The following is a 22,789-nucleotide window of genomic DNA, read 5'->3' as shown; positions in this document are numbered from 1 at the left end:
TATGGCAGAAAGTCAACTGAAGAAATTTATACAGAATAAGAGAGAAATGAGTCAAAACTTCACTAAATCAGCTGTATACAAGACAGTGTTCAAACCAATTTTAACTTATGGATCTGAGAGCCAGGTTACAAGTAAAACACTTGACCAAAGACTAGAGACTGCAGATATGAGAGTCCTGAGAAAGATTAGGGGCGTGAATGAACAGATGGCATCAATTGCAATATCATATTAAAAACAACGATATTAGGAAAGAACTTGACATTATTAGCATCCAGGAATGTGTTAGCAGAGCTAATCTCAGGTGGTATGGTCACTTAAACAGAATGGGCAAGGAATGATTAGCAAAACAAGTGTTTTTTGCCAAGATGGCAGGAAAAAGACCCAGAGTAAGACCAAGATATAGGTGGATTGATATGGTAAAAAGTGCCTTAAAAGATAGAAATATAAGATCTGATAATGTTGGAGTCTTGACAATTAACAGATTGATTTGGAGGAAAACTGTAGATAGGAATTTAGTAATGATGTATATTTTTCATGTAGTACAATCATATCCTGTACACCCTTGAGGATACATGGCAGGAATTTGATGATGATGATGAGAATTGCTATTAAAAATCTGGGATGCTCAAGAAAAGATAATGCTATTTTCGTTGTAAATATAATAGCACACGAATGAAAGAGATTTTGCAGGAAATATATCAGGGATGTGGAAAACATTTCAACTTGTCAGAATGATACAAAATATAATAGTGTTGCTCTATAGTATATATGAATACTATTCGAGTGCTTCAAATTTCTTCCATGGTGTTCTACTGTTTCATATCTCCAACTTGATCAGAACATTGAAATCTAATAGCACATAATATAAGTCATGTTTTTTCTAAGTCTTTCTCCAGACATTATTGCTTTAAACACTTAACTTGCTACTCTCCCATTCTTTTTTAATGAATATGCTATTGTAGATTATCCTCTGTTTACATATTCATAAATATTAATAATTTTAAAACTCTTTTCTGATATCTTAATTTTTAATATGGTGCTGCCACATATGCCACCTGTTCTTTCCTTATTTTTTCTCAAATTTCTCACAGTAGTGGTCTCCATGCTTCAACACCCCCCCCCCACCATCACCCCCACACAACCCAAATCTCAGAGCCATTTGATGATATTATCTTGAGTGGGTGGATTACTTAGTGTGCAGGAAGTGTCAAGCATCACCCCGCAACAAGTATTTGGACTCCAAAGAAGATGTTGAATAAGTCATGTACAGTAAAATAATAATGCCACAAATACTGATGGTCTGATCTTTTGGATGATTTCTTCTCTAATTTTATAAATTCTATAAACAGGATTCTCACAGAAGCAGGTTATTATATTCTTCATTTCCATCTTGAATTATCCACTTTTAACAAAAATTTGTGCAGTGCATACGTGCAATCTGTTTTAAAGTTTACTATTGAGAATGCACTTGTTTTCCATTTCCCTTTGTTTTTTCAGTTCTTATTTTTAACTGCTGATTTTCATATGAAATATGTGAGATCAATTATTCAGTTTGGTTTAATTCTTGACAACTTGTAACAAGAGATATCCATTAAATAATGTCATGTGCACTGAGTTATGAATACTAAGTATAATATTTTCTATTTAAATATCACACTTAATACCATTTTAATTCATAATGTAGTCTATAAATAACAGTGGAGATGGGATACTTTTTATTTATACTCTTTCCTCCATTTCTAAACTTTTTTGTGGTACTCATAACATTTTGCCACTTTCATGATCTTTATATTATACATTCTTTCCAAATTTTTGTTTACTCTTAAATGACATGTAAAAGTAGTAAATCTTGATTAATTTCTTCATTATTTAAGAGCACCTGTTGGTTTACTAGTCAAGAACTCTTAATATGTTTTTTTTTTTTTTTCATAGATGGCTATATTAATTTCCTGTGTCCACCAGCTTTTATTGTGCTTTAATGTCTTTACAGACAACTTCACTATATGCTTTCCTAGCTGAGTGAATACTTCCTCTACTTTTCTCTACTGAGTCTCTAAGGCTTGGTTCCTCTTTCAAAACTTTTCCATCCCCCCCCCCCAATAACTGTATATTCAAGTCTACAGTTGTTAAATTTTTTATTATTTCAAAATTTTTAGCATCCATTTCTCACTTCAAATGGATACTCATTCTTATCCTGTTCACCACTAAGTGATTTGGTCACTTTCTGTTTCAAATCCCCTGTCCATTTTTTGATATCTTGGACAAATCTGATGACACCACTCTCAACAACAATGTATGTGATACAATGTATGTGATACTTTTCTTTTGTGTGTGTGTGTGTGTGTGTGTGTTTTTCTGCATATTTTTCATGTTCAATATTTCATGTTGAACAATGGTATAAGCAATGGCTAGTCTACATCTTGAGCACAAATCTAACAGGTATCTTCCATTATTATTATCTTTGATTTTCTTCCTATATTATTTAAATATGAGAAACTGATTACCTAGATTGTTATTTTATTTCTCCACCAAGAATGAACTATTCCTTCTTTTATTTATTTATTTATTTGTTAGTCCTTTCTCATCATCATCATCATCAAATTCCTGCCATGTACCCTCAAGGTATGTACACGATATGATAGTACTACATGAAAAAAATTACATCATTACTAACTTCCTATCTACAATTTTCCTCAAAATCAGTCTGTTACTTGTCAAGACTCCAATATTAACAGATCTTATATTTCTATCATCTAAGGCACTTTGTACCATATCGATCCACCTATATCTTGGTCTTCCTCTGGGTCGTTTTGCTAATCTTTCCTTGCCCATTCCGTTTAAGTGACCATACCACCTGAGATTAGCTCTGCTAACACATTCCTGGATGCTGACAATGTCAAGTTCTTTCCTAATATCCTCGTTTTTAATATGATATTGCCATTGATGCCATTTGTTCAAGCCCCTAATCTTTCTCAGGACTCTCATATCTGCAGTCTCTAGTCTTTGGTCAAGTGTTTTACTTCTGACCCAGCTCTTAGATCCATAAGTTAAAACCGGTTTGAACACCGTCTTGTATACAGCTAATTTAGTGTTCCGACTAATTTCTCTCTTATTCCATATGAATTTATTCAATTGACTTCCTACTACACCAGCTTTATTGATTCTGTTGTCTATTTCTATATTTAATTTACCATCTTCACTAAATATTGTGCCTAAGTAGCTGAAATGTTTTACTTATTCCACAGGTTCTCCATTCACAACACAGTTGACATTTTCAATGATTCTGCCTATTTTCATTGTCTTTGTCTTTTTATTGCTGACCTTCATACCATATCTATTACAACTGCTATTCAATTTAGTCAGAGAATCTTGCAGACTTGTAGCGGATTTATTTAGAAGTATAACATCATCTGCATAAAGCAAAGAGCTGACATTAACATCTCCAATTTTGATATCATGTTTAATACCACTTTCCTTCATAATGTGATCCATATAGATAATGAATAACAGAGGGGGGATAATGTACATCCTTGTACATTATCCCCCTATATCAAATACAGACTAAGTATTGCTTGATATAATGCCCCATTGACACCATATAACTGCAGCATATTGAATAGCTTCTCTCTTGGCACCTTGTCATATGCCTTTTCCAAATCGACAAAACTTAAATACAGATTTTTGTTATATTTCCATGCTTTCTCGACTATTTGTTGTAAAGAGAAGATCTGATCCTGACAGCCTCTATCTGGCCTGAATCCAGCTTGTTCTTCACCAAGCTTTTCTTCCGCAATTCTTCTCGACCGTTTCTCAAGTATACTTGCATAGATCTTGCCAAGAACACTCAGTAGAGAAATACCTCTGTAATTCTCACATTGTTTTATTTCCCTTTTTATATATGGGTACTATGAGAGCTCTACTCCAATCATCGGGAATGTGTCCCTCTGTCCAGGCTTTCTGAACTATGCAGTGCAGCCACTGTAAGACTCTTATACCACCATACTTCAGCATTTCTGGTCGAATAACATCTACTCCTGCTGCCTTTACACATTTCAAGTCTTTGATGGCTTGTTCTACTTCAAGTATGGATATGTATTCCTGACTGCATGCCTGGTCAGTGTTTTTTACCACTGTGCTGTCATCACTGCTTGTTTCATTTAGCAGTTTTTCAAAGTAATTACTCCATACTTCATGGATATCTTTTTCTCCCGTTTTCATGTCACCTTTATCATCTTTAACTCCTTTTACAGCACTCTTTCCTCCAATCCTAAGCTTCTTCAATAACCTCCAGAATATTTTGCCACCTTCTTGATATTTATTTTCTATATTTTTGCCAAAGTCCTCCCATGACTTTTGTTTAGCTAGTTTTACACGGTGTTTAGTATTCTTGCATTTGTCTTTGTATTCTCTAAGAGCACAAGCTGACTTATTTGCCAGGAACTTTTGATATGCTTTCTTCTTTTCCTTCACTGCCTCTTTAACTTCCTGCGTCCACCAAGGAGTTCTGATTTTTTTATCCTTGCAGACAACCTCACCACATGCTTCTCTGGCAGAATGAATCAATGTTTTCTTCAGGGTTTGCCACTGAATCTCCAAGGTTTGATTCCTGTTCTCAAACTCTTTCATTTTTTCTTCAATAATCTTTGTGTATTTTAGTCTACAGTTCACATCTGAGAGCTCCTCAACTTTTATTCGCTTTTAAACTTTCTTACATGTCATTCTTTTCAATATGAAATTCAATTTTATCCTGCTCAAGACTAAATAGTGATCACTTCCAATTTCAAATCCTCTGTACACTCCGGTGTCCTGCACCAGGGAGAAAACGTCACTATCAACAATAACATAGTTAATAATGAGACTTTTCTTATTCATAGCCTCTTCTCTCCATGTGAATTTGTGCACATTTTTATGTTGGAACATGGTGTTAGAAATAACCAGTCCATGTCCTGAGCAGAAATCCAACAAATATTTGCCATTATTATTAGCTTTGCTCTTTTCTCCAAATTTTCCCAAAATATTTTTGTATGTCTCACAATCATTTCCTACTCTGCTATTTAGATCCCCAACAAGGACCAACTTTTCCTTTTTCATTGTGTCAGTTGCTTTTTCTAAAGCCTCAAAAAATTCCTCCACTTCTACCTTAGTAGAACCTTCTGTGGGACCATAGGCACAAATAAGTCTCATTGTCCAGTTCTCTATTTTCATATTTGCTCACATTACTCTACTTGAGACTGACTGCTATTCAAGAAGATTAGCCTCGTATTTTGTGTTGAATACTATGGCTACTCCTTCTTTTCCTTGATTGTCATTGCCTGAATATAACATTTTGTATTTATTGCTCAGAAAGATCTCACCAGTTTTGGTCTTTTTTGTTTCAGTCGCCCCTATTATGTCGATCTGGTACTTATCTAATTCCTCAACTAGCTCCATTTCTTTGCCATTCAGGCTTCTTACATTGATAGTACCGATCTTTAACTCTGGTGATGTTGAGTTGGGGTTTGTTTTCAGATTTGTTCCAGTAGCTGACTTTTTGCTGTTCGCCCTGGTTCCCTGGGGAAAACAACGGGGGCCTTGTTTAACTGGGCGACGCCCCAGCCAGCATGAAATTTTGTCATGTTGTACCATCATTTTTTATTTTGGTTTAACCAATAAGAATACAATTTGGTAGGCTAAATCCCAAATTGCCAGCCCATCCTTTTTCGTTCAGTATCCAAGTAGATACCCAACAGGGTGCACCACGAGAAGGTGAGGATTGGACATTAGGCCAGAAGCCCTGTTCGGTTCTCCGCATTCCTTTAAAGTCTATGTGGAGGTCTCCTCTCAGTTATACAGCTTTGACCCTTAAGCACCCCGAGTTCTTTTTCTCTCTAATAACTCAAAAAGTTCGTCTACATTTCTCAAACTGTCTATGAGACCACAAGCACAAATCAACTTATCATATTTCCCATTTTAAAAGTTGTCAATATCTATTTGAAACCGATTCCTATTAAAAAAGTTCTGTGCTGAATACTATAGTCACACCTTCATTTACTTGATATCTGAAAAATCGTCTTAAGGTTTTTGTTTTGTTTGGTTTAAAAAGTTTATTATACTTGACAAGAATTATATTCTTGTTTTAATCCTTTACCCAAGTATAATCAAACAAAGTTTGCAAGTGAAGTTTCAACACTAGTCTACTCGTATATAGAGGATGCTGACTTCATATCAATTGCCTCAGTATCCCATAATGTATAGCATACTTTCTTTTGGATGTGTATATTGCTATGCATTCTTTTGACCTTTATTGAGCTCTTAACAGTGAGGGCTAGACCTAGAAAGATACCAGGGTTAAGGTTAAGTCAATGCAGAAATCAAATTTCAGTATACTTTTATATGGAAAATATATGACTTCTTGAAAACATACAGGCAACCAATATATATATATATATATATATATATATATATATATATATATATATATATATATATATATATACAAGCAGTTGTGAAGTCAAATGCAAAATTTGTTTGCTTATGCTTGAGCAAAGAATTTAATTTTTTTGTTAAGCATAAAAATCATCCTTATAAGAATCTCATTCGTTTGTTTTATTTAGTTCAGTACCAAGTAAGCCATCCTGAATTTCTATAATTCTTCTGCTAGATCTACATCAAACTTGAGGTTATTCCAGTAGTTGACTCTTCATATTTACTCTGCTTCCCTAATGGAAACAGTAGCAGTTTCTGTTGTACCATCCTGATTATGTAGTTTCAGCCAATTTAGAATACGGTTTGGTTGATGATGTCTCAAACTGCCAATCCATTCTTGTTCGTTTGGCATCTAGATGGACAGTTAGTAAAAGGGTGAAGAGAAGGGAGAACTGGACACTGGATCCAAAGTTCTAATTGGTTCTATGCATTACTCATAGGCAATGTGGTTTACTCCAAGTACAGTATACCACTTGTCCTCAATCAGCCAAAATATCAGCTGACTTAATAAATTCAAAGCTTATTCTAATCTAATATGGTGTTATGAGTTAGTAATGTCAAAAATAATATGAATGTAGCCAACACCTATGCTTTTCTTTTCCCTTTCAATAGATAAAATGTAATGTTATCAACCTTGATAATGGCATGTTTAAGAAATCATAATTCAATTACATCAATAAAAACAAAGATACTTACTTTACCAATGTTAGTATTATCTAAAGCAGCATCAATTTCATCCAGTACAAAAAAAGGTGCTGGTTGGTAACTGAAATATAATTTTAATAGCATTATAAAACAAAATTATTAAACATAAATATATTTTCAGTTATAAATTATAGAAACATATTAGAACATTATCAAGTTCCTGATATGTATCCTCAAGGGTGTATAGCAGCGTTTCCCAGATTTTTCTTATGACGAAACACTTCACAAATCCTGAAATTTTCACAGAACACCTTGGTTATTTTGTAATGTATTAATATTATATGCATTAATTATGCCATAATTAATTTAATTTAATCATGAATTCCTTAAATAATTTAATAATAATACTTTATGATTATGCCATAATTATTATGGCCTAATCATAAAGATATGATTATCAATCACTGGACTAATGAAATCTTGTAGCATATTGTAGTTTCCTCTGGCCAACATCATTAAATTAATCTGTGCTGATTTTCATCGACATATCCCATTCTGATCATCAAAAATTTATAATATTATTATAAGTACTTACAAGTGAATGCAGACTTTTTCTCCGGTGTGCTGGTAGTTTTCCCCTCCTTTTGTACATCCTAGAGATCGCTTTATAGGCTGGAGGTGGATGAATCACTATCTGTTGCATCACAAACACCTTGAATAAGAGATTTCTTAACACCAAAATTAAACAAAGTCCCTTGTCTCTTATTCATATTAAAATTTAAATTTGTAGGCCTATTACTTTTAAAATATCATGGCACTATGGTTTTGAAACAAGCACTTTCACCTTACAATACGAACTTGAGAAGAAAGTATTCAGCATTACTAGATTTGAGAACCGGATACAGACTACCTTGATCTTTAATTTCAGTGGAAAATTTTTCTTTATACTTCCTTGCTGATTAGTCACTAACATTTGCAACATAGATGTTATTTCGTTCAGTTTTGAGAACAGAGACTATGCCACCCATTGCTGTAATTGGCTTGCAGACAATTTTTATGACCGATCATAAACAGTGGTATTCCCTTTCCCAAATTACTTGCATGTTTAAAAATACACGGCTTGATCATGCTGATATCACGGAACACTTATCCACTTTCTGTGGAACACTGGTGTTCTGCGGAACACAATTTGGGAAACCCTGGTGTATAGGATACTACTACAGTACCACACTTCATACAGCCGACCTTGGATTTGTGGCAAGAATAGTCAATTCATGCTGAAGGAGAGAAAGAAATAAAGGATATATGAATTGGCCACCAACACGCGAAGCACGTGCTTTATACATAAATTTTTCCAACTGTTGTACAAGCAAAATAGTTACCACTTTAAGAACTAGAATTTTCATAAAACAAAAGCTAATTTTTCGACGTATTGCATCCCATGAAAAGCACCGATTACCCTAATATTGGAATGGATTCTCCTTCTTTTGACACACGCAGAAGTGTCGAAGGGTCTCGCATCTGTGGACGTACAGTAATCTTCATATCAGTAATAAGCAAGAGTTATCTATATTTGAGTTGTCAGTCAGCAGTGAGAAATGAAGGAGGTATAGGAAGATGGTTTCAGGTTAAATCAGGTGTAAGACCAGTGTGTACATTATCTCTACTGCTATTCATCCTCTATATGGATCACATTATGAATGAAAGTGGTATTACACCTGATATTAAAATTGGAGATGTTAATCTCAGCTCTTTACTCTATGCAGATGATGATATACGTCTAAATAAATCCAGATATTACAAAAGTTATTCTAATTTGAATAACTGTTGTAATAATTTTGGTAAGAAAATCACAATGTAAACACAAAGAGAATGAAAATAAGCAGAAACATTGAAAATATCAACTGCATTCTGATCAGAGAACTTATAGAACAAGTAAAATATTTCAGTTATTTAGGCACAATTTTTAGTGAAGATGACAAATTAAATATAGAAATAGATAGCAGGATTAGCAAAGCTCGTATGTGTGGGAAGTCAAATGAATAAATTTACATGAAATAAAAGATAAATTAGTCAAAACACAAGATTAGCTGTATACAAAACCGTATTCAAAACAATTTTAACTTATGGATCCGAGAGCTGTGCTAGAAATAAAACACCTGATCAAAAACTAGAGGCCACATATCAGAGTTCTGAGAAAGATTAGGAAAGTGAACAGATGACATTAATAGCATCCAGGAATATGTTGGCAGAGCTAATCTCAGGTGGTATGGTCATTTAAACAGAATGGGAGAGGAAGACCAAGATATAGGTGGATTGATACGGCCTTAGAACACAGAAATATTAAATATTTATGTCTTGACAGGTAACAGATTGATTTGGAGGAAAATTGTAGATAGGAAGTTAGCAATGATGTAAATTTTTCATGTAGTACTGTCATAATATCATGTACCCCCTTCACCCCGAGGAATACATGCCAAGAATTTGATAATGAAAGTGTGACTACAAATTTTCTGCAACAGAAAATCTGCAATAGGTGTTAGGACATCACATTTTATTTACTATATTCAGCACTACAATAAAACTTCTGCTCTGTTTTTCTTGCATCTATACAGTATAGTGTCTGCGGGTGGGGAGATTTTTTTTAATATACAGGGTTATTTTCATTCCAGATGTCTCTAATTACTCTGTCACTAATTATAGTGCATAAACGATTTTTGCACTGTGTTTAGTTATACAATAAAACTCCTTGGTTTCACTGCATTTGAGCAGTATGATGTCTGGGGGAGTGAAGGTTTTTCACTACACAGGGACATTTTCCAGTCATTGGTGAGGAACAATCCATTTATTTTTGCGAATAAAAACGAATCCTTCTATGTTTTACATCATCAAATTCCTGACATGTAACCTCAAGGGATATAGAGGATATGACAGTACTACATGAAAAACTTACATCATTACTAACTTCCTATCTACAATTTTCCTCGAAATCAATCTGTTACCTATCAAAACTCCCCCATTATTAGATCATATATTTCCGTTTCTAAGGCATTTTTTACTGTATTAATCTACCTATATCTTGGTATTCCTATATCTTGGAAAAAGACCTATATGGGTCTTTTTCCCGCCAACCTGGCATGTTTGATGTTTTTTCTATGTTTTATATGAAAAGGTAATTGTGTATGGTGATCTCCAATAAAATATTATTAGCTTATTACTATGTAATAAATAACATACACTGATTATAATAATCATTACTGAATAAAATATTCTCAGGAAACAAAAAGAAAAACATAAATAAAAAAAAAAAGAAATTAATATGCACAACAAATTGAATAGGATGATTTGCCTGCTTAGAGCTTTATTAACGCAAACACATAATTCATGCAATGCTTAGATATGTACCTTCCCTACAGACATTTACTAAGCTGCCAGTATATACAGGTGCTGTTATTATTTTCTGTCTATATATTATATTCACTCTTTTCTTTGTATTATTATTATAGTTTATTATCCCCCACCTTATATGTGCCAATCAGTCTCACATAGCTGTCAGTTCACATATTTATGCCTTTCAATAACTTAAATATACTAACCAAATATATGATTCCTCTTAACTACTGGTTTCTAATATATCATGAAACAACCTCTCTAATTACAATTTTGGTTTCAATTGAAGTAAGTGCATCCACCAGATACACAAACAGGAAGTATGAGATAAATTATGTGTCCCTAGTTGGCATGAACACAGTAAAGGTTGTTTTGAGTGTAAAATTGCCTTTCTTTAGAGGGGGGGGGGGAATCATTTAACAACCATAATTCATACCTATTAATAAAATTTACTAACTTTACTGAAAAATAAACCAGTTCATGCTTGTCCTACATTCTCAGCTTTTAAATGTGATATGATAACAAATTAAATAAATGAGAGATTCGAAAATAACTGAAAACAAGTGAGAACTCTAATGTGCTAAGTGTGTGTTCCAGTGCTACTTGACATAAACCAGATGCATGCCTCTGGAGAAACAGCTTCAAAAGGGTAGTTGAAAATAATTTAAAATTTCAGTATTATTACTGACTCATTCATGATAAAGTATTCCAAAAACTTAAGAAATGCAGACAGGATGATTCCACCTTCCTGTCAAACTTTAAAAGGCATATTCTACAGTTCAAAACCAATGTAGTTGTTTACAATTATCAACTTGCACTTATCTGCTTTGCAACATGCAAAGCAGATTCTGACTGTTCTGAATGCAACCTCAGAAAAAGGGCTGCAGTCAGAAATGAGGAAACTTTTTTTTAGTTTTTTGGTGCAAAATATACATTTATGACAGGGATGGAGAATCACCCAGTACATCAATTAAAAAAAATTCTTTATGCGATGAATTTTTAGATTCAGCATAATGAAATATATTACAATTACCTAAATTAATTTTGTTTACATAAAAGGCTAACTTTTTTGAATAGTGGTATCAGTACCAGGAGTGTCTAGGATCTACTGAGAAGTAAACTTGCCTATTTATAAACAAGCTGGAAGATCTGTGACAAAACTACACATTTTGTACTAGATGAAGTGGGGGGGGGGGGGAGTGGGTCAGAAAAGTGATAAGCTAAACTAAACTAGACACACACAAAAAAATTGAACCAAGCTTTGCTGTTTCAATAGTAATAAACAATTAGGAAATCAGCATATGTGTTATAATACACTCATATTGTTAATAAATTGGTGTTTACAAGAAACTGCTAAGCCTGAGGGACTATACTTAGACCAAAATTTAGGCCAACTTTGGCTGCATCAAGAAGGTGCTACTGGAGATTAGGCCACTAGCTCAAGTATTTTGCAGGTCCCTCTGTGATCATGTTATAGCTGCTCTCTTTTGAGAATGTTATAGTTGCTCTCTTTTGAGAGACAGAAACTTGTTAATTTTTTTCACGATTATGTGTTCAGTATTATAAACTTAGAAATCTGGTATCTGTTTAATAAGCCCTCAAATTTAACAAATTAAAGCTAACCACAATTAGTATGAAAGGTAGCAATGCATCATATGTGATGCCCAAGAAGGGAAACAATGGTAGTGAAGAATTATCAAAAACTAACCTTAAACCAGCACTCAGTCATGGTATGATGTGTTCCATTCATAATATCCATTCCAAACAAAGAAGGTTTGTGTCTGTTTGTTTGTTCTGAATTTAATGGTGCAAGGAGCGCTATGGTTGTGCTGTGTCAATACACAAGGTAATAAATAAGTGGAATTTCAAGTATAAAATTCTGTATATAAAAACAAATGCAACATGTCTCACAAGGTAATAAATAAATAAATGAGCATAAACAGATATAAAAATCAGTGTAGAAAAACAAATATAAAAGTGTGTCCAGACAAACAGGAATATAAAAAGTGTAGAACAATTCATAAAACATTAATAAAAAAAAATGGTAGTGGCAATAATAAAAGCATATGTGCATAATTTATAAAAGATGGTGAACACTAATACTCTGTAGAAAGTTTACTTTACCCCAGTCCTGAAGATACTTTCAGTGCAAACTTTGTTTGCACACACTAGGATAAAGGATTAAACTAAATTTATTATAGTCTGACCAAGTGAAAAATAAACTTTCAACATCCTTCTCTAAATCCAGAGTAATTTAATAAAAAGGTGGCACACCGTTTGGCAGCTCCTATGGGAGGAGATGACCTTGCTAATGCTTCTGCCTTGGTATCTTCACTTGGGCCTGGCTCCCACTGAAGAGATCCAAATAAAGGTCGAAACTAGTCTGGTAGTGGCCCTTCCCTTAATGCATAACATTATACATATCCGCAAGGAGATGTGTTTTGCATTATGGGAGATACTGAGATAGGAGTGTTGGTAGCTTGCTCCACCTTTGCAAGGAGTCGCCCGGTGTTGTACCACTTTACCCCAGTCCTGAAGATACTTTCAGGCGCAAACTTTGTTTGCACACACTTGGATAAAGGATTAAACTAAATTTATTATACTAATACTCTGTAACAATTTAAAAACCAGAGTGACACTTTATGAATGACAAAATCTACCTGACTGTGCAGGGCTCAGATAGATTATGTATGTGGTTATAATAATGACTGCTCTCATAAGTGAAACGAGGGCAGTCAAATAAAATATGCAGAATAGTTAGTCTCATGTCACACAACTCACATATGGGCATGTCATCATCCTTCAACAGGAATGAGAGTGTAAGATAACTATGTCCTACATGGAGCTGAGCAAGAGCAACTTGATCTTTAGGGTTCCTCTGCATACACTAGACTGCCACAAAAGTCTTCGCCTTATGATCTTACTGTAATCGGTGTATGGGAGAGGAAGATGGTGGAAATTTGAGAAACAAGCTGACCTAGCTGTAGTATCTGCAGCCTCATTTCCCTTAATTCCAATGTTGCTCAGTTATTGAGTTAACTTTAATTGCAAAATGCATGACACTTAAAACTGAACCTTATGGGACTCCTTTCTCCTCTTGGGTATATGAACAGGAGAGAATGGTTTCAACTCACACTTCAAAGATATGGTTGGATAAAAAGGAGGAGATTCCCTCTGAGACCAAAATTATGTAGGTCTTGCAATATTCTAAATCTCCAAGCAGTGTTGTAACAAAGAAAACTGATACTACATGTTTACATTTCAGGAAGACATCTCTAATTGATGTTTCCAGCCAGATTGTGTTTAAAAAAAAAAAAAAAAACTCTCCAGAAATCATAAAAAACTGCACAAACAGCTGGTCAGAGCAATTAGAAGATAATTTATTGGGAATTCTGGATTATTTTTCTGTAAGCACTCAGGAAAGGCAATAATGATAGCCTTTTTTCAGGTATCCAGAAACCCATTCGCACAGAAAATTCTGTTGATCCGTGCTGATAACAACACATGTTTTCACCAACATCCACTCGAATAGGTATTATTTCTGGGAAGATTCCCATGTTACTCCTTTTAATCTTTAGTAAATTTTGCCTAAAATTTGAGTAAAAAGACAATGGCATTATAAAAAAGGGGTACTCCTAAACAAAAATAGGCTTAAATAGCCATAAAAATAATCCATCCAACAGTAGGTTGGGTGACATTTAAGCAGAACAGCTTTTGCATTTTTGGGTGAGGAACTTGGGGGGGGGGGGAATAAGGAGATACTGCTGATATTTTAGCAACAATCTCTTTAAGTCTGTTGGCAATTACTGCTCTGTTGGTAACTGTGCATCTATTACGTTCAAGGATAGAGAGTGAAGGAATGAAGCACTAAAGTATTTTCCCCTTGAATTGATATTTGCCTTGTAATTCAATTTAGTGTTTATAGACTAGAAGTGAATTAGAGAAGCCAACTATAAAAATATTTATTGTAAATTCTGGAACTTTGAACTGTGAAAACTATTTTCTATTAATTTGCAGAATATAGAGAACTGAGAGTTGAATGTTTGATACCTATTGCATTGTATTTTTTCTGAGTACTAGAACTAAATTGATGTGTAGATGACTTGATTTGTCTCATAGAATAGAAGCAAGTTGTGATAGAAATGCTTATGTTTTGAATAATAAGATCTAAGATTTGTAACTTTAATCTTAAAACCTAACTGAATAGCTACCTGTATCTCAGAGATATTTTGGATTTGTTCAATTGAATTATCTGGTTTAGAAAGTTATACTTAGATGTACATGTTATATAACCCTACATTAAATGTTTTGTTTTATTGAATTCAATTTGATGTTTGCCTGATTTTCTTTCATTGCACCGCTCATAAAAATTTATCGGACCTTACGGAAGCCTTAAATGATAATATTAACCTCGGCCTGTAGAAATGTGAGATTGCAAATGTTAGTTGATGATTGATTCCTCTACAACATATAGACTAATCTGAATATAAGGTGGCACAGGATAATATAAATTTCTTTATATTCGGATCAGTATCAATCAACATCCATCTGACAAATAAAAAACAGAATTTAAAGAAGTAAGGATAAGTTCAACTAACCATCATAATTGGATCAGTCAGCAAGATAGGATGACACAACACTTGCCCATGCTAGAAATCGACTAACTCGGAAACTGGCCAAAAAAGACTCAAAAAGTTCCTCTAGTTGGCAACTAGAATCAAACTTAGCACTGTGGACACACACACACACACATGCCACTTTCACTGAGCTACACAGGCTCTCTGTATGAAAAATTATTGATTCTCAAAAGGATTTCGATTCAGCACTAGAGCTCACCACCATGGAGCCAGATATGGATGCCCACTCTTCAGCAAGTGTCCTCAAGAGTGGAAGAACTAGGGTTACCACAGATCCCAAAAAAAGTACCACAATAAATCTTGGGCCCTGTCTTCAGACTATTTGGAAGGAGACTTACTGCAACACTGTCGACACTCGCAAGCAAGCTCACTAGCTGAAGCAGAGCCCAAAGTAGTGCAAGAATAACAAAATCTCCCTTTCTGGATATTCACAGGTCACACTGCATTGTGAATATGGTAGTGAAATAGGATAGTAACAAAAGACTCGAGAAATAGAACAAAGAATAATGTTACTACCATGAAAAGGCCCCTGACACACACAAAAAAAAAAAAAAGGTAAAACAGACAATTTTGCTATTGGCTTCTTCTGCATACTGCAGTGTAGTTTAATTTGATCATTATTATTTTGAAGAGGAAGAGGTATTGAAATTTATAGTTCATGGTTATTTCATATGGAAGGGAAAAAATATGTAACCAACTAGGTGGGACTGCAATGAGTTCCTTTTTCTCCCTTCATTTAGCCAATTTTATATGGAACTCCTAGAGAACAAAGTACTCTGGCTACTATGTAGATTAGGTATTTGCTATCTGGCTCCATTATTAGGTCACATTAGATACTTTTTTTTTAGTGCTATTAAACAGCCAACATCCAAAAATACACTCTATAACAGACACAGAAACTAACAACTGGCTTCCCCCTTCATAGACATGCTAGTTACACATTTTCCAAATGGCACGTTATGGTTTTTATGTCTATAGGAGACGTAAACATGCTGAAAGATATTAACATATCACAATCCCAACAGTATGACATCCTGAAATATTACACTAGAGAGCCATGGTTATCTGCTCTGATGATAATTTTACTGTCAAAGAATTTGGTTATTTTTGCCACAACTAGAACCCCAACAAAACAGACAGCATACTATATCTTCCAAGCCATTCCTTACCTGATCCACATGATTAACCACTCTTATATTTAGGGTAAAGATAGCTAATGTCCTTCATGAATATAATCTCCATGTTGCTTTTAAACCACGCTTCCAATTTACAACCTCCATTTGTTGTCTTCCCAAGCACAAGCATTATCCACTTATACTTCATGGCATATATAAAAATCTACATCTGTAACTTAGTTTACTTTGGACAGCTCAGTACATCTAACATTTACCTTGAAGAACATAAAAATTACATATGCTATCATCAGCTTGGCAAGTCAGGACTAGCAGACCATGCTTGGGATACTCTCAGATGATCAGAGGACATTAGAGCACTTACATAGTCAAACATTCAACACATCTACATTTAAACCAATAGGCTGGCTAGGTAATGAACACCTGTTTGCTATTCCACTCGAACACAACTTCCAGGGACGACCCCTTGTTTTCTCTCTGTTCATCAGATATTGAAACATTTATTTTCTGTCAATCTTACAGAATCCCTTTAGTGACTCATAAATTTCTCTCATGTTCCCTCTCCTCTGGCTGTCAACTGAACTTTGCAATCCACAAACCCTCAGTCTATCCTCAAAGGGAGCATCCACAGACCTGTCACTAGCTTGGTCTGTCATCTCTGAATCCTCTCCTGATCTCCAAGAAGCCCAGTTCAATTTTACTCCTCTGACTATCAACCAATGTTCATAACCCACAAATCTTCAATCTGTCTTGAGAGGAAGCAACCACAGACTTTGCACCATCCTGGCCATGTGCCTCAATCTCCACAAAATCCCTTAACCACAAGAAACTCCAGCGAGTGAAACCAAATTCAGAAGTTCAGATGTGGTCACATAAAAGTTATGGACATAAATAATAACTTCTCAGCCCTTACTTATCAGTGTATTTTACAAGTGATTTTTCCTGTTATTTTTCTTTAATTCTGCAAATGTCACTCAACTTCAATTTCCCCATCCATCACCCTAAATAGCCTAATCAAATTTATGAAATACAATATAATACCCAGAAAAATAGACTATTTTCTCAATTTAAAGTAGATAACTTCATATTTTGCCACACTGAACTGACACAACTATTATCCTTTGCTTATGTTCTGTTCTCTTCCCTCAGCCATACAGCTGGTGTGTGTGTGTGGGGGGGGGGGAGTAGCTATCTGCTACCCTAGGGAAATGATTATGAGCAAGGTGGTTTCCCATTGCCTTCCTTGCCGTACTATATCCTATGACTGTAGCCTGTGTGTTCACGAGGCTGGTTTGCCTGCTTGTGGGATGAAAAACTGGACATTACCCTACCATTATTAAATGGCAACTTAAACAGCAGCAGACCAAGTACAGAATCCTGCAGCACATCACTAGTTGCTATCCACCATCCTGATTTTGTTCTACATTACTGCTTGATGTCTGTTTGTTAGCCACTCTGCTAATCATGCCAGCCTCTCATCCATTCCCATTCGCTGCAGTCCACTCAAAAAATATTTCTATGAAGTATCCCAGTGAATGCTCCTGAAAAGTCCAGCAATATCACAGTTCACAGTGTAAACTCTTCCACACTGAACTGACATCATTACAGAAAGCGAGGAAATCATGGGCAAGACCTCATCCTCCCCACCAACAATGATGCCCTACCTTCCACAGAGCATAATACTCCCATCCATTCCACTCTTGAACTCTGGCTCCAATTAACTCCTCAAATTATCCCAATCACTATTTCCGAGAACAAATCAGGTCCACATAAATCCGTCCATCAGAGGCACTGTCAGTTCTATTGCATTCTCTTTATACATGAGTCGGCATTCAGTGTAACCCCAATTCATATCTGCAATGATATTGTGCAATATCCGAAACACCTTCAGTCTGTCAAACTCCATTCTCACAGACCCCTACCCCTCATCACACTTGAATGATACACCCTTACAAAGTGATAACTCTGTGATTCAATCTTCATGTCGTCTTCTTAGCATCAGCACTTAAGCAGTAGAAAGATGACATACATGAATGATAAATTTAAAAGGTATGGGTTTTTGATCGACAATTAATAACTTGTACAGGAAAAAAAAGGATCAGTTTGGAACAGATGGGGATTATCCACTGTACTAGAAACTTGCTACTTTTTTTTTTTTGATTATTTAACAGGAGATTGAGTGACATTTAAATGAAGTTTATAAGATGGTTTACAGAATATATATATATATGATATCAAGAGTTTGTTGAAGGACAAACCAGACTCAGAACCCTAGAGGACATAAAAAAAAAATCATACAGCATGTGGCACTGCTACGTGTCTTGGTTGCAGCCAAAGCTGTCACTGAAACATGAGGAAGTATGCAGACATGTGAGTGGGCCTTGTGCAAAGACATGGGCAGTGGACCCTTATCATATCTCTGGGGATGATAGAGGTATATTGCAATGCAGAAAGAAGTATATCAGCTTATGTTTCTGCAAGAGGATGATATGTTTCTTCATATCATCCATGTTTTGACAAATTCTATGACAATTCCATGGGAGCAATTTATTAGCTATTTATGTTTGATGAATGTTTTTTTTTTTTTTTTTATTTGTTTTTATCAGTTAGATTTTTCCTTTTTAGGGAATTGTGCATAGCCAGTGTCCATCTCTTCCATCCGAAAGCTTTCTAAAACATCATTAATCACTACTCTGTCAAGACACTACATATTTTAATGGTTTTATTTCCTATGGAAGGGGGGGGGGGGAACAGAGGTATCCACCCCATCTATTAATGGATCCTGAGGCATATCTTTTATTCATTGGGGTGCACGACCCATTATTTTTCTAATTAGCAGATGTGATGTAGTGGAATCATTTTTGGTGCATTTTCAAGTGTGAAGACATACTGATTTTTTTCTATTTGATTCATGTTGTGGACATTGCAAGTAAATCATATCACTCAGGGCTGATGCAATTGTGAAACTATGGGACACATGTGTCAATGTATGCTTTGAAATTTTCTTTACTGTTGTCTTCTTAGCAGTAAAGAAAATTTTGACGCATACATTGAAAACCATAGATGAGCTACCTGCTCGGAACAAATATATCCGCAGCAGTGAAAGAGATATATCTAGTAAACATAACATAGATCCTTATTATGCTTAAGGATCTATTAAGATATCATTGTTCATGTTAAGTGGACCCGTAAGTGCCTCCATAGTACAATTGGAAGAACAATGGGACACCACACCCTTCAATTGAAAAAGACCTAAGTTTGATTCTTGTTGTGATGAGAGGAATCTTTATATTGCCCTTTTCCACTGAAGGTGGGTTTAGCTGTCCTCATGTGGGGGCAGCAAAGTTTTTCTTTTGAAACTTGGGTTTTTCATGCTGTATACAGAAAAACTGGCCAACAGGACACACGTAATTTATAGACAAAAAAAAATATTATTGGTGGTGGGCAGTAGATGATACTATCACCATTAACACACCATTGCATGTTAATGGTAGTAGTAGCAGGAGGATTAAGTAGAGGAAATGGTGAGTTGAGCAGTAGAGTAACGTACCTTCCCAATAATAATAATAGATCTACACTTAGTGTGAAGATAATGTAGTTTAAATGCTAAAAGAATAGCATTTTGTTTATGAAAGGGATTCCTGAAATGACATTAAATATTTAACATTTTAACATTAGGGTATACATATCCAAAATTTGATCATGGTGAGAAAAAAAACAAAACAAACTTATTTCACTTTTTTTTTAATACCTATGAATGGCAAATAGCAAAGCCAATGCAGCAACAGTTTTTTCGCCTCCTGAAAGATTGCTCATAGGTTGGAATCGTTTGCCAGGTGCAACACAGTTGTAATTGATGCCCTCAAGATATGGTTCTTCAGGATTTTCAGGACCAAGGAATGCTTGGGCACTTTGATTGTTTGTTAGAGCCTATAAGAAAATGTAGCCGTATAATATCTATTTTATAAAACAATTTCTTAAAGAAATTTAATTCTATCCATATTCTGAACATTCTATACCCCCCCCCCCCCTGACACATAAATATTGTTTCTTGTGTCATATTTCCCTTAAATTTGAAGTTCGTTAAAGTTAAATTTACCTACTTAGAGTTCATTAAGTAGACAGCTGACTAATTATACTGTTTTCATAGAAAAATCAGGGGATACTTTGGTAGAGTGATTTTCCTTTAGAACAGCATTATGTTTACAGGGATTTGGGTGAGAACTACTTTTGGTTCCTTGTAGAGTGAATGTTATAGTGAATGCGTTTACAACAGCAAATGCATTTGCCATTGATTCTTATTTACATGACCAAGGGAAAATAATGGGTTGTTCTTTGGGGACCCATCATGCATAGTACCACGGATGAGCTACCTGCTCTAGAGATCAAATGTAGAATTTTTGAAGCCTCTTCAGTCCTTTAAATAAGCAGAATGGTGGCAGTCTCATGTGGAATAATAAAATCCATCTACCACTCAATCAACAAGGCTAGCAATCTGACAGACATTAACACATAAATATCAAACATAAAGTACATACCATAAAAAAAAAGTATGCATGTATATATAAGTGTGTGTGCGTGCGCACGCGTGTGAATATAGAAGAAACAACAGCAACAAAAGGAGTTGATTCTGGACTTCAATGACTATCCCAAAAAGAAATAAAATATTAAATTTTATGTTAAAAATAACTGGATTATTATTGGTTTGTAATATTACAGGAAATAAATTAACCTACTAGTTTTGCAACTAAACATGTTTGGCTTCATCAAGGTAAACAGAAAAATATAAATGTAAGATAAGCAACTGTTACATGCTACTTCCATCAATAATCATCATCATCATGCCTGGCAAGGATTTAGGCCTAGAATCTCTTTGAATCTCTTAAGAGGATGTCCTGGTTTGTAATTTAAGGCTTGTTTTGGTAATCTTTCTCTTTTCATTCTTTCAACGTGTTCCATCCATTTATGTTTATATTTAAATTTTTTTTTCTTAATTTTTTCTTTTTACTTCCATCTTAAGATGAAAATAACATGTTTTTTAAGTACATGAATGATGCCCATTTTTTGTGAAGGGTGGTGCTGCTGCATAGATGAATAGACGTTACAACTGGTCTGAATTGGCTTGTGATATACATAAAGAGCTCATTGATGACCTCTTTCCTGATGTCACTAAGTTTTCAAACATTGCCTTAGCTGTAATTTCTTTGAGTGGAATGACTACATTTACAAACAGCTTTTTTTTTTTTTTTTGGCCTCACCATGGGGAGCCCTTTGTCTTCATAGGGCTCCCTATGAGCCCTTTGGCGTCAACATATTCATGGAAAATTATGAAAAAAGATTTTTAATGTCACTCAATCCAAAACCTTCAGTTTAGGCAGAAAAATGTCAACGATATCTTCTTCATCTGGAAACAGTGTCACTGAATTAAACTACTTTCTTATCTCAATCAACTCATAACAGTTGTTACCTCCACTCATCTTTGCTGAACCACTCTTCACAACAAATAGGAATCATAATTTATGCACTTAAAAAAAAAAAAAAAAAAAAAAAAAAAAAAAAAAAAACATGCTAAGAAATGAGAAGATTTGTGAAGAACTACAAATTCTACTCCACCATATAACTCTCAATGGTTATTCAAAATTTGCTTTTCTTTACTCTTGCAATGAAGCAAAATCCTGATATACACTAAGAAAGACTTTGTTTCCATCCCTTACATACATAGACTTTCAGCCAAAATTGCTAATCTTCTTAAACCCTGTGATATCAGGGTGGCTTATAAACATATTCTTACTATAAGGAGTCTGCTCTTCTCTCTCCTAAAGGCAGTAATATAAACATCCTAGTGTTTAGAGAAGTCCCTGCTCATGTAACCTTTTGTGTTTGTGTGCGTCAGATTTAATTCAACTTTTCATTAAACCATCAACAAACAATGCTGGATAGCAATTGTCTTATTTCCTGTAATAACATTACAGCCAATAAAAACCCAGTTATTTTTTTAACACTGAACTTCATTCATCAAAATTTTTCTTATAAAATATCAAATTCTATTAAAAAAATAATCAGTAAACATTAACAATTTAGTAAGATTCCTCTGGAAACCAATATGCCACAAAACCTACATACACTTTAGAAATCTTTAGTCTTGATTCACAAAAAAATTATTTTATTAATTCTTAAAATGTATTTTCTTCTTGTTGTCAGTTAAATTCAATGTTGAGTTCTGAGTATGTTCTATTTCTTCATTCACAAATGCAAACAGACAAGAACAAAATCAGAGTACTCTGTTGTATGAACTTGAAAGAGTTGCTGGTAGATAGCAGGAGGGATGGAAAGTTTGAGCTGTATGGTGGTGTCCTTAAATGCCATGGCAGTAGTGTATTTAGTGGCATCTGTGCAATGTTGTCTACCCTGATAAACAGAGATTCTAGGGTTACTTTTTTTTTGTTTGTTTTTTGAAAATCAAATGGATGTATGGCAATCTTATGAATATTGGACAAATTCTCCGGCTGTGGACAAAAA

The 22,789-nt window shown here is 34.6% G+C and overlaps 1 protein-coding gene across 1 annotated transcript in view; it reads right to left on the bottom strand.

Annotated features, from left to right (window-relative positions):
* The window catches only part of SMC1 (structural maintenance of chromosomes 1), a 551,991-nt gene that overhangs the window by 42,617 nt on the left and 486,585 nt on the right, over positions 1-22,789 (bottom strand). The window contains exons 24-25 of the mRNA XM_090412308.1: positions 20,022-20,200; positions 7,162-7,231 (exon numbers count right to left, since the gene is read on the bottom strand). Of these exons, the coding sequence (XP_090268434.1) occupies positions 7,162-7,231; positions 20,022-20,200 (249 nt within the window). The remainder of the gene's footprint in view (positions 1-7,161; positions 7,232-20,021; positions 20,201-22,789) is intronic.

Source organism: Typopeltis vanoorti, chromosome 2, assembly GCF_054136105.1.
Source record: "Typopeltis vanoorti isolate ZY-2024b chromosome 2, IOZ_Tvanoo_1.0, whole genome shotgun sequence".
Classification (NCBI taxonomy): domain Eukaryota; kingdom Metazoa; phylum Arthropoda; class Arachnida; order Uropygi; family Thelyphonidae; genus Typopeltis; species Typopeltis vanoorti.
The sequence above is the reverse complement of the archived record's forward strand: the minus strand, read 5'-3'. Positions and strand labels throughout refer to the sequence as shown.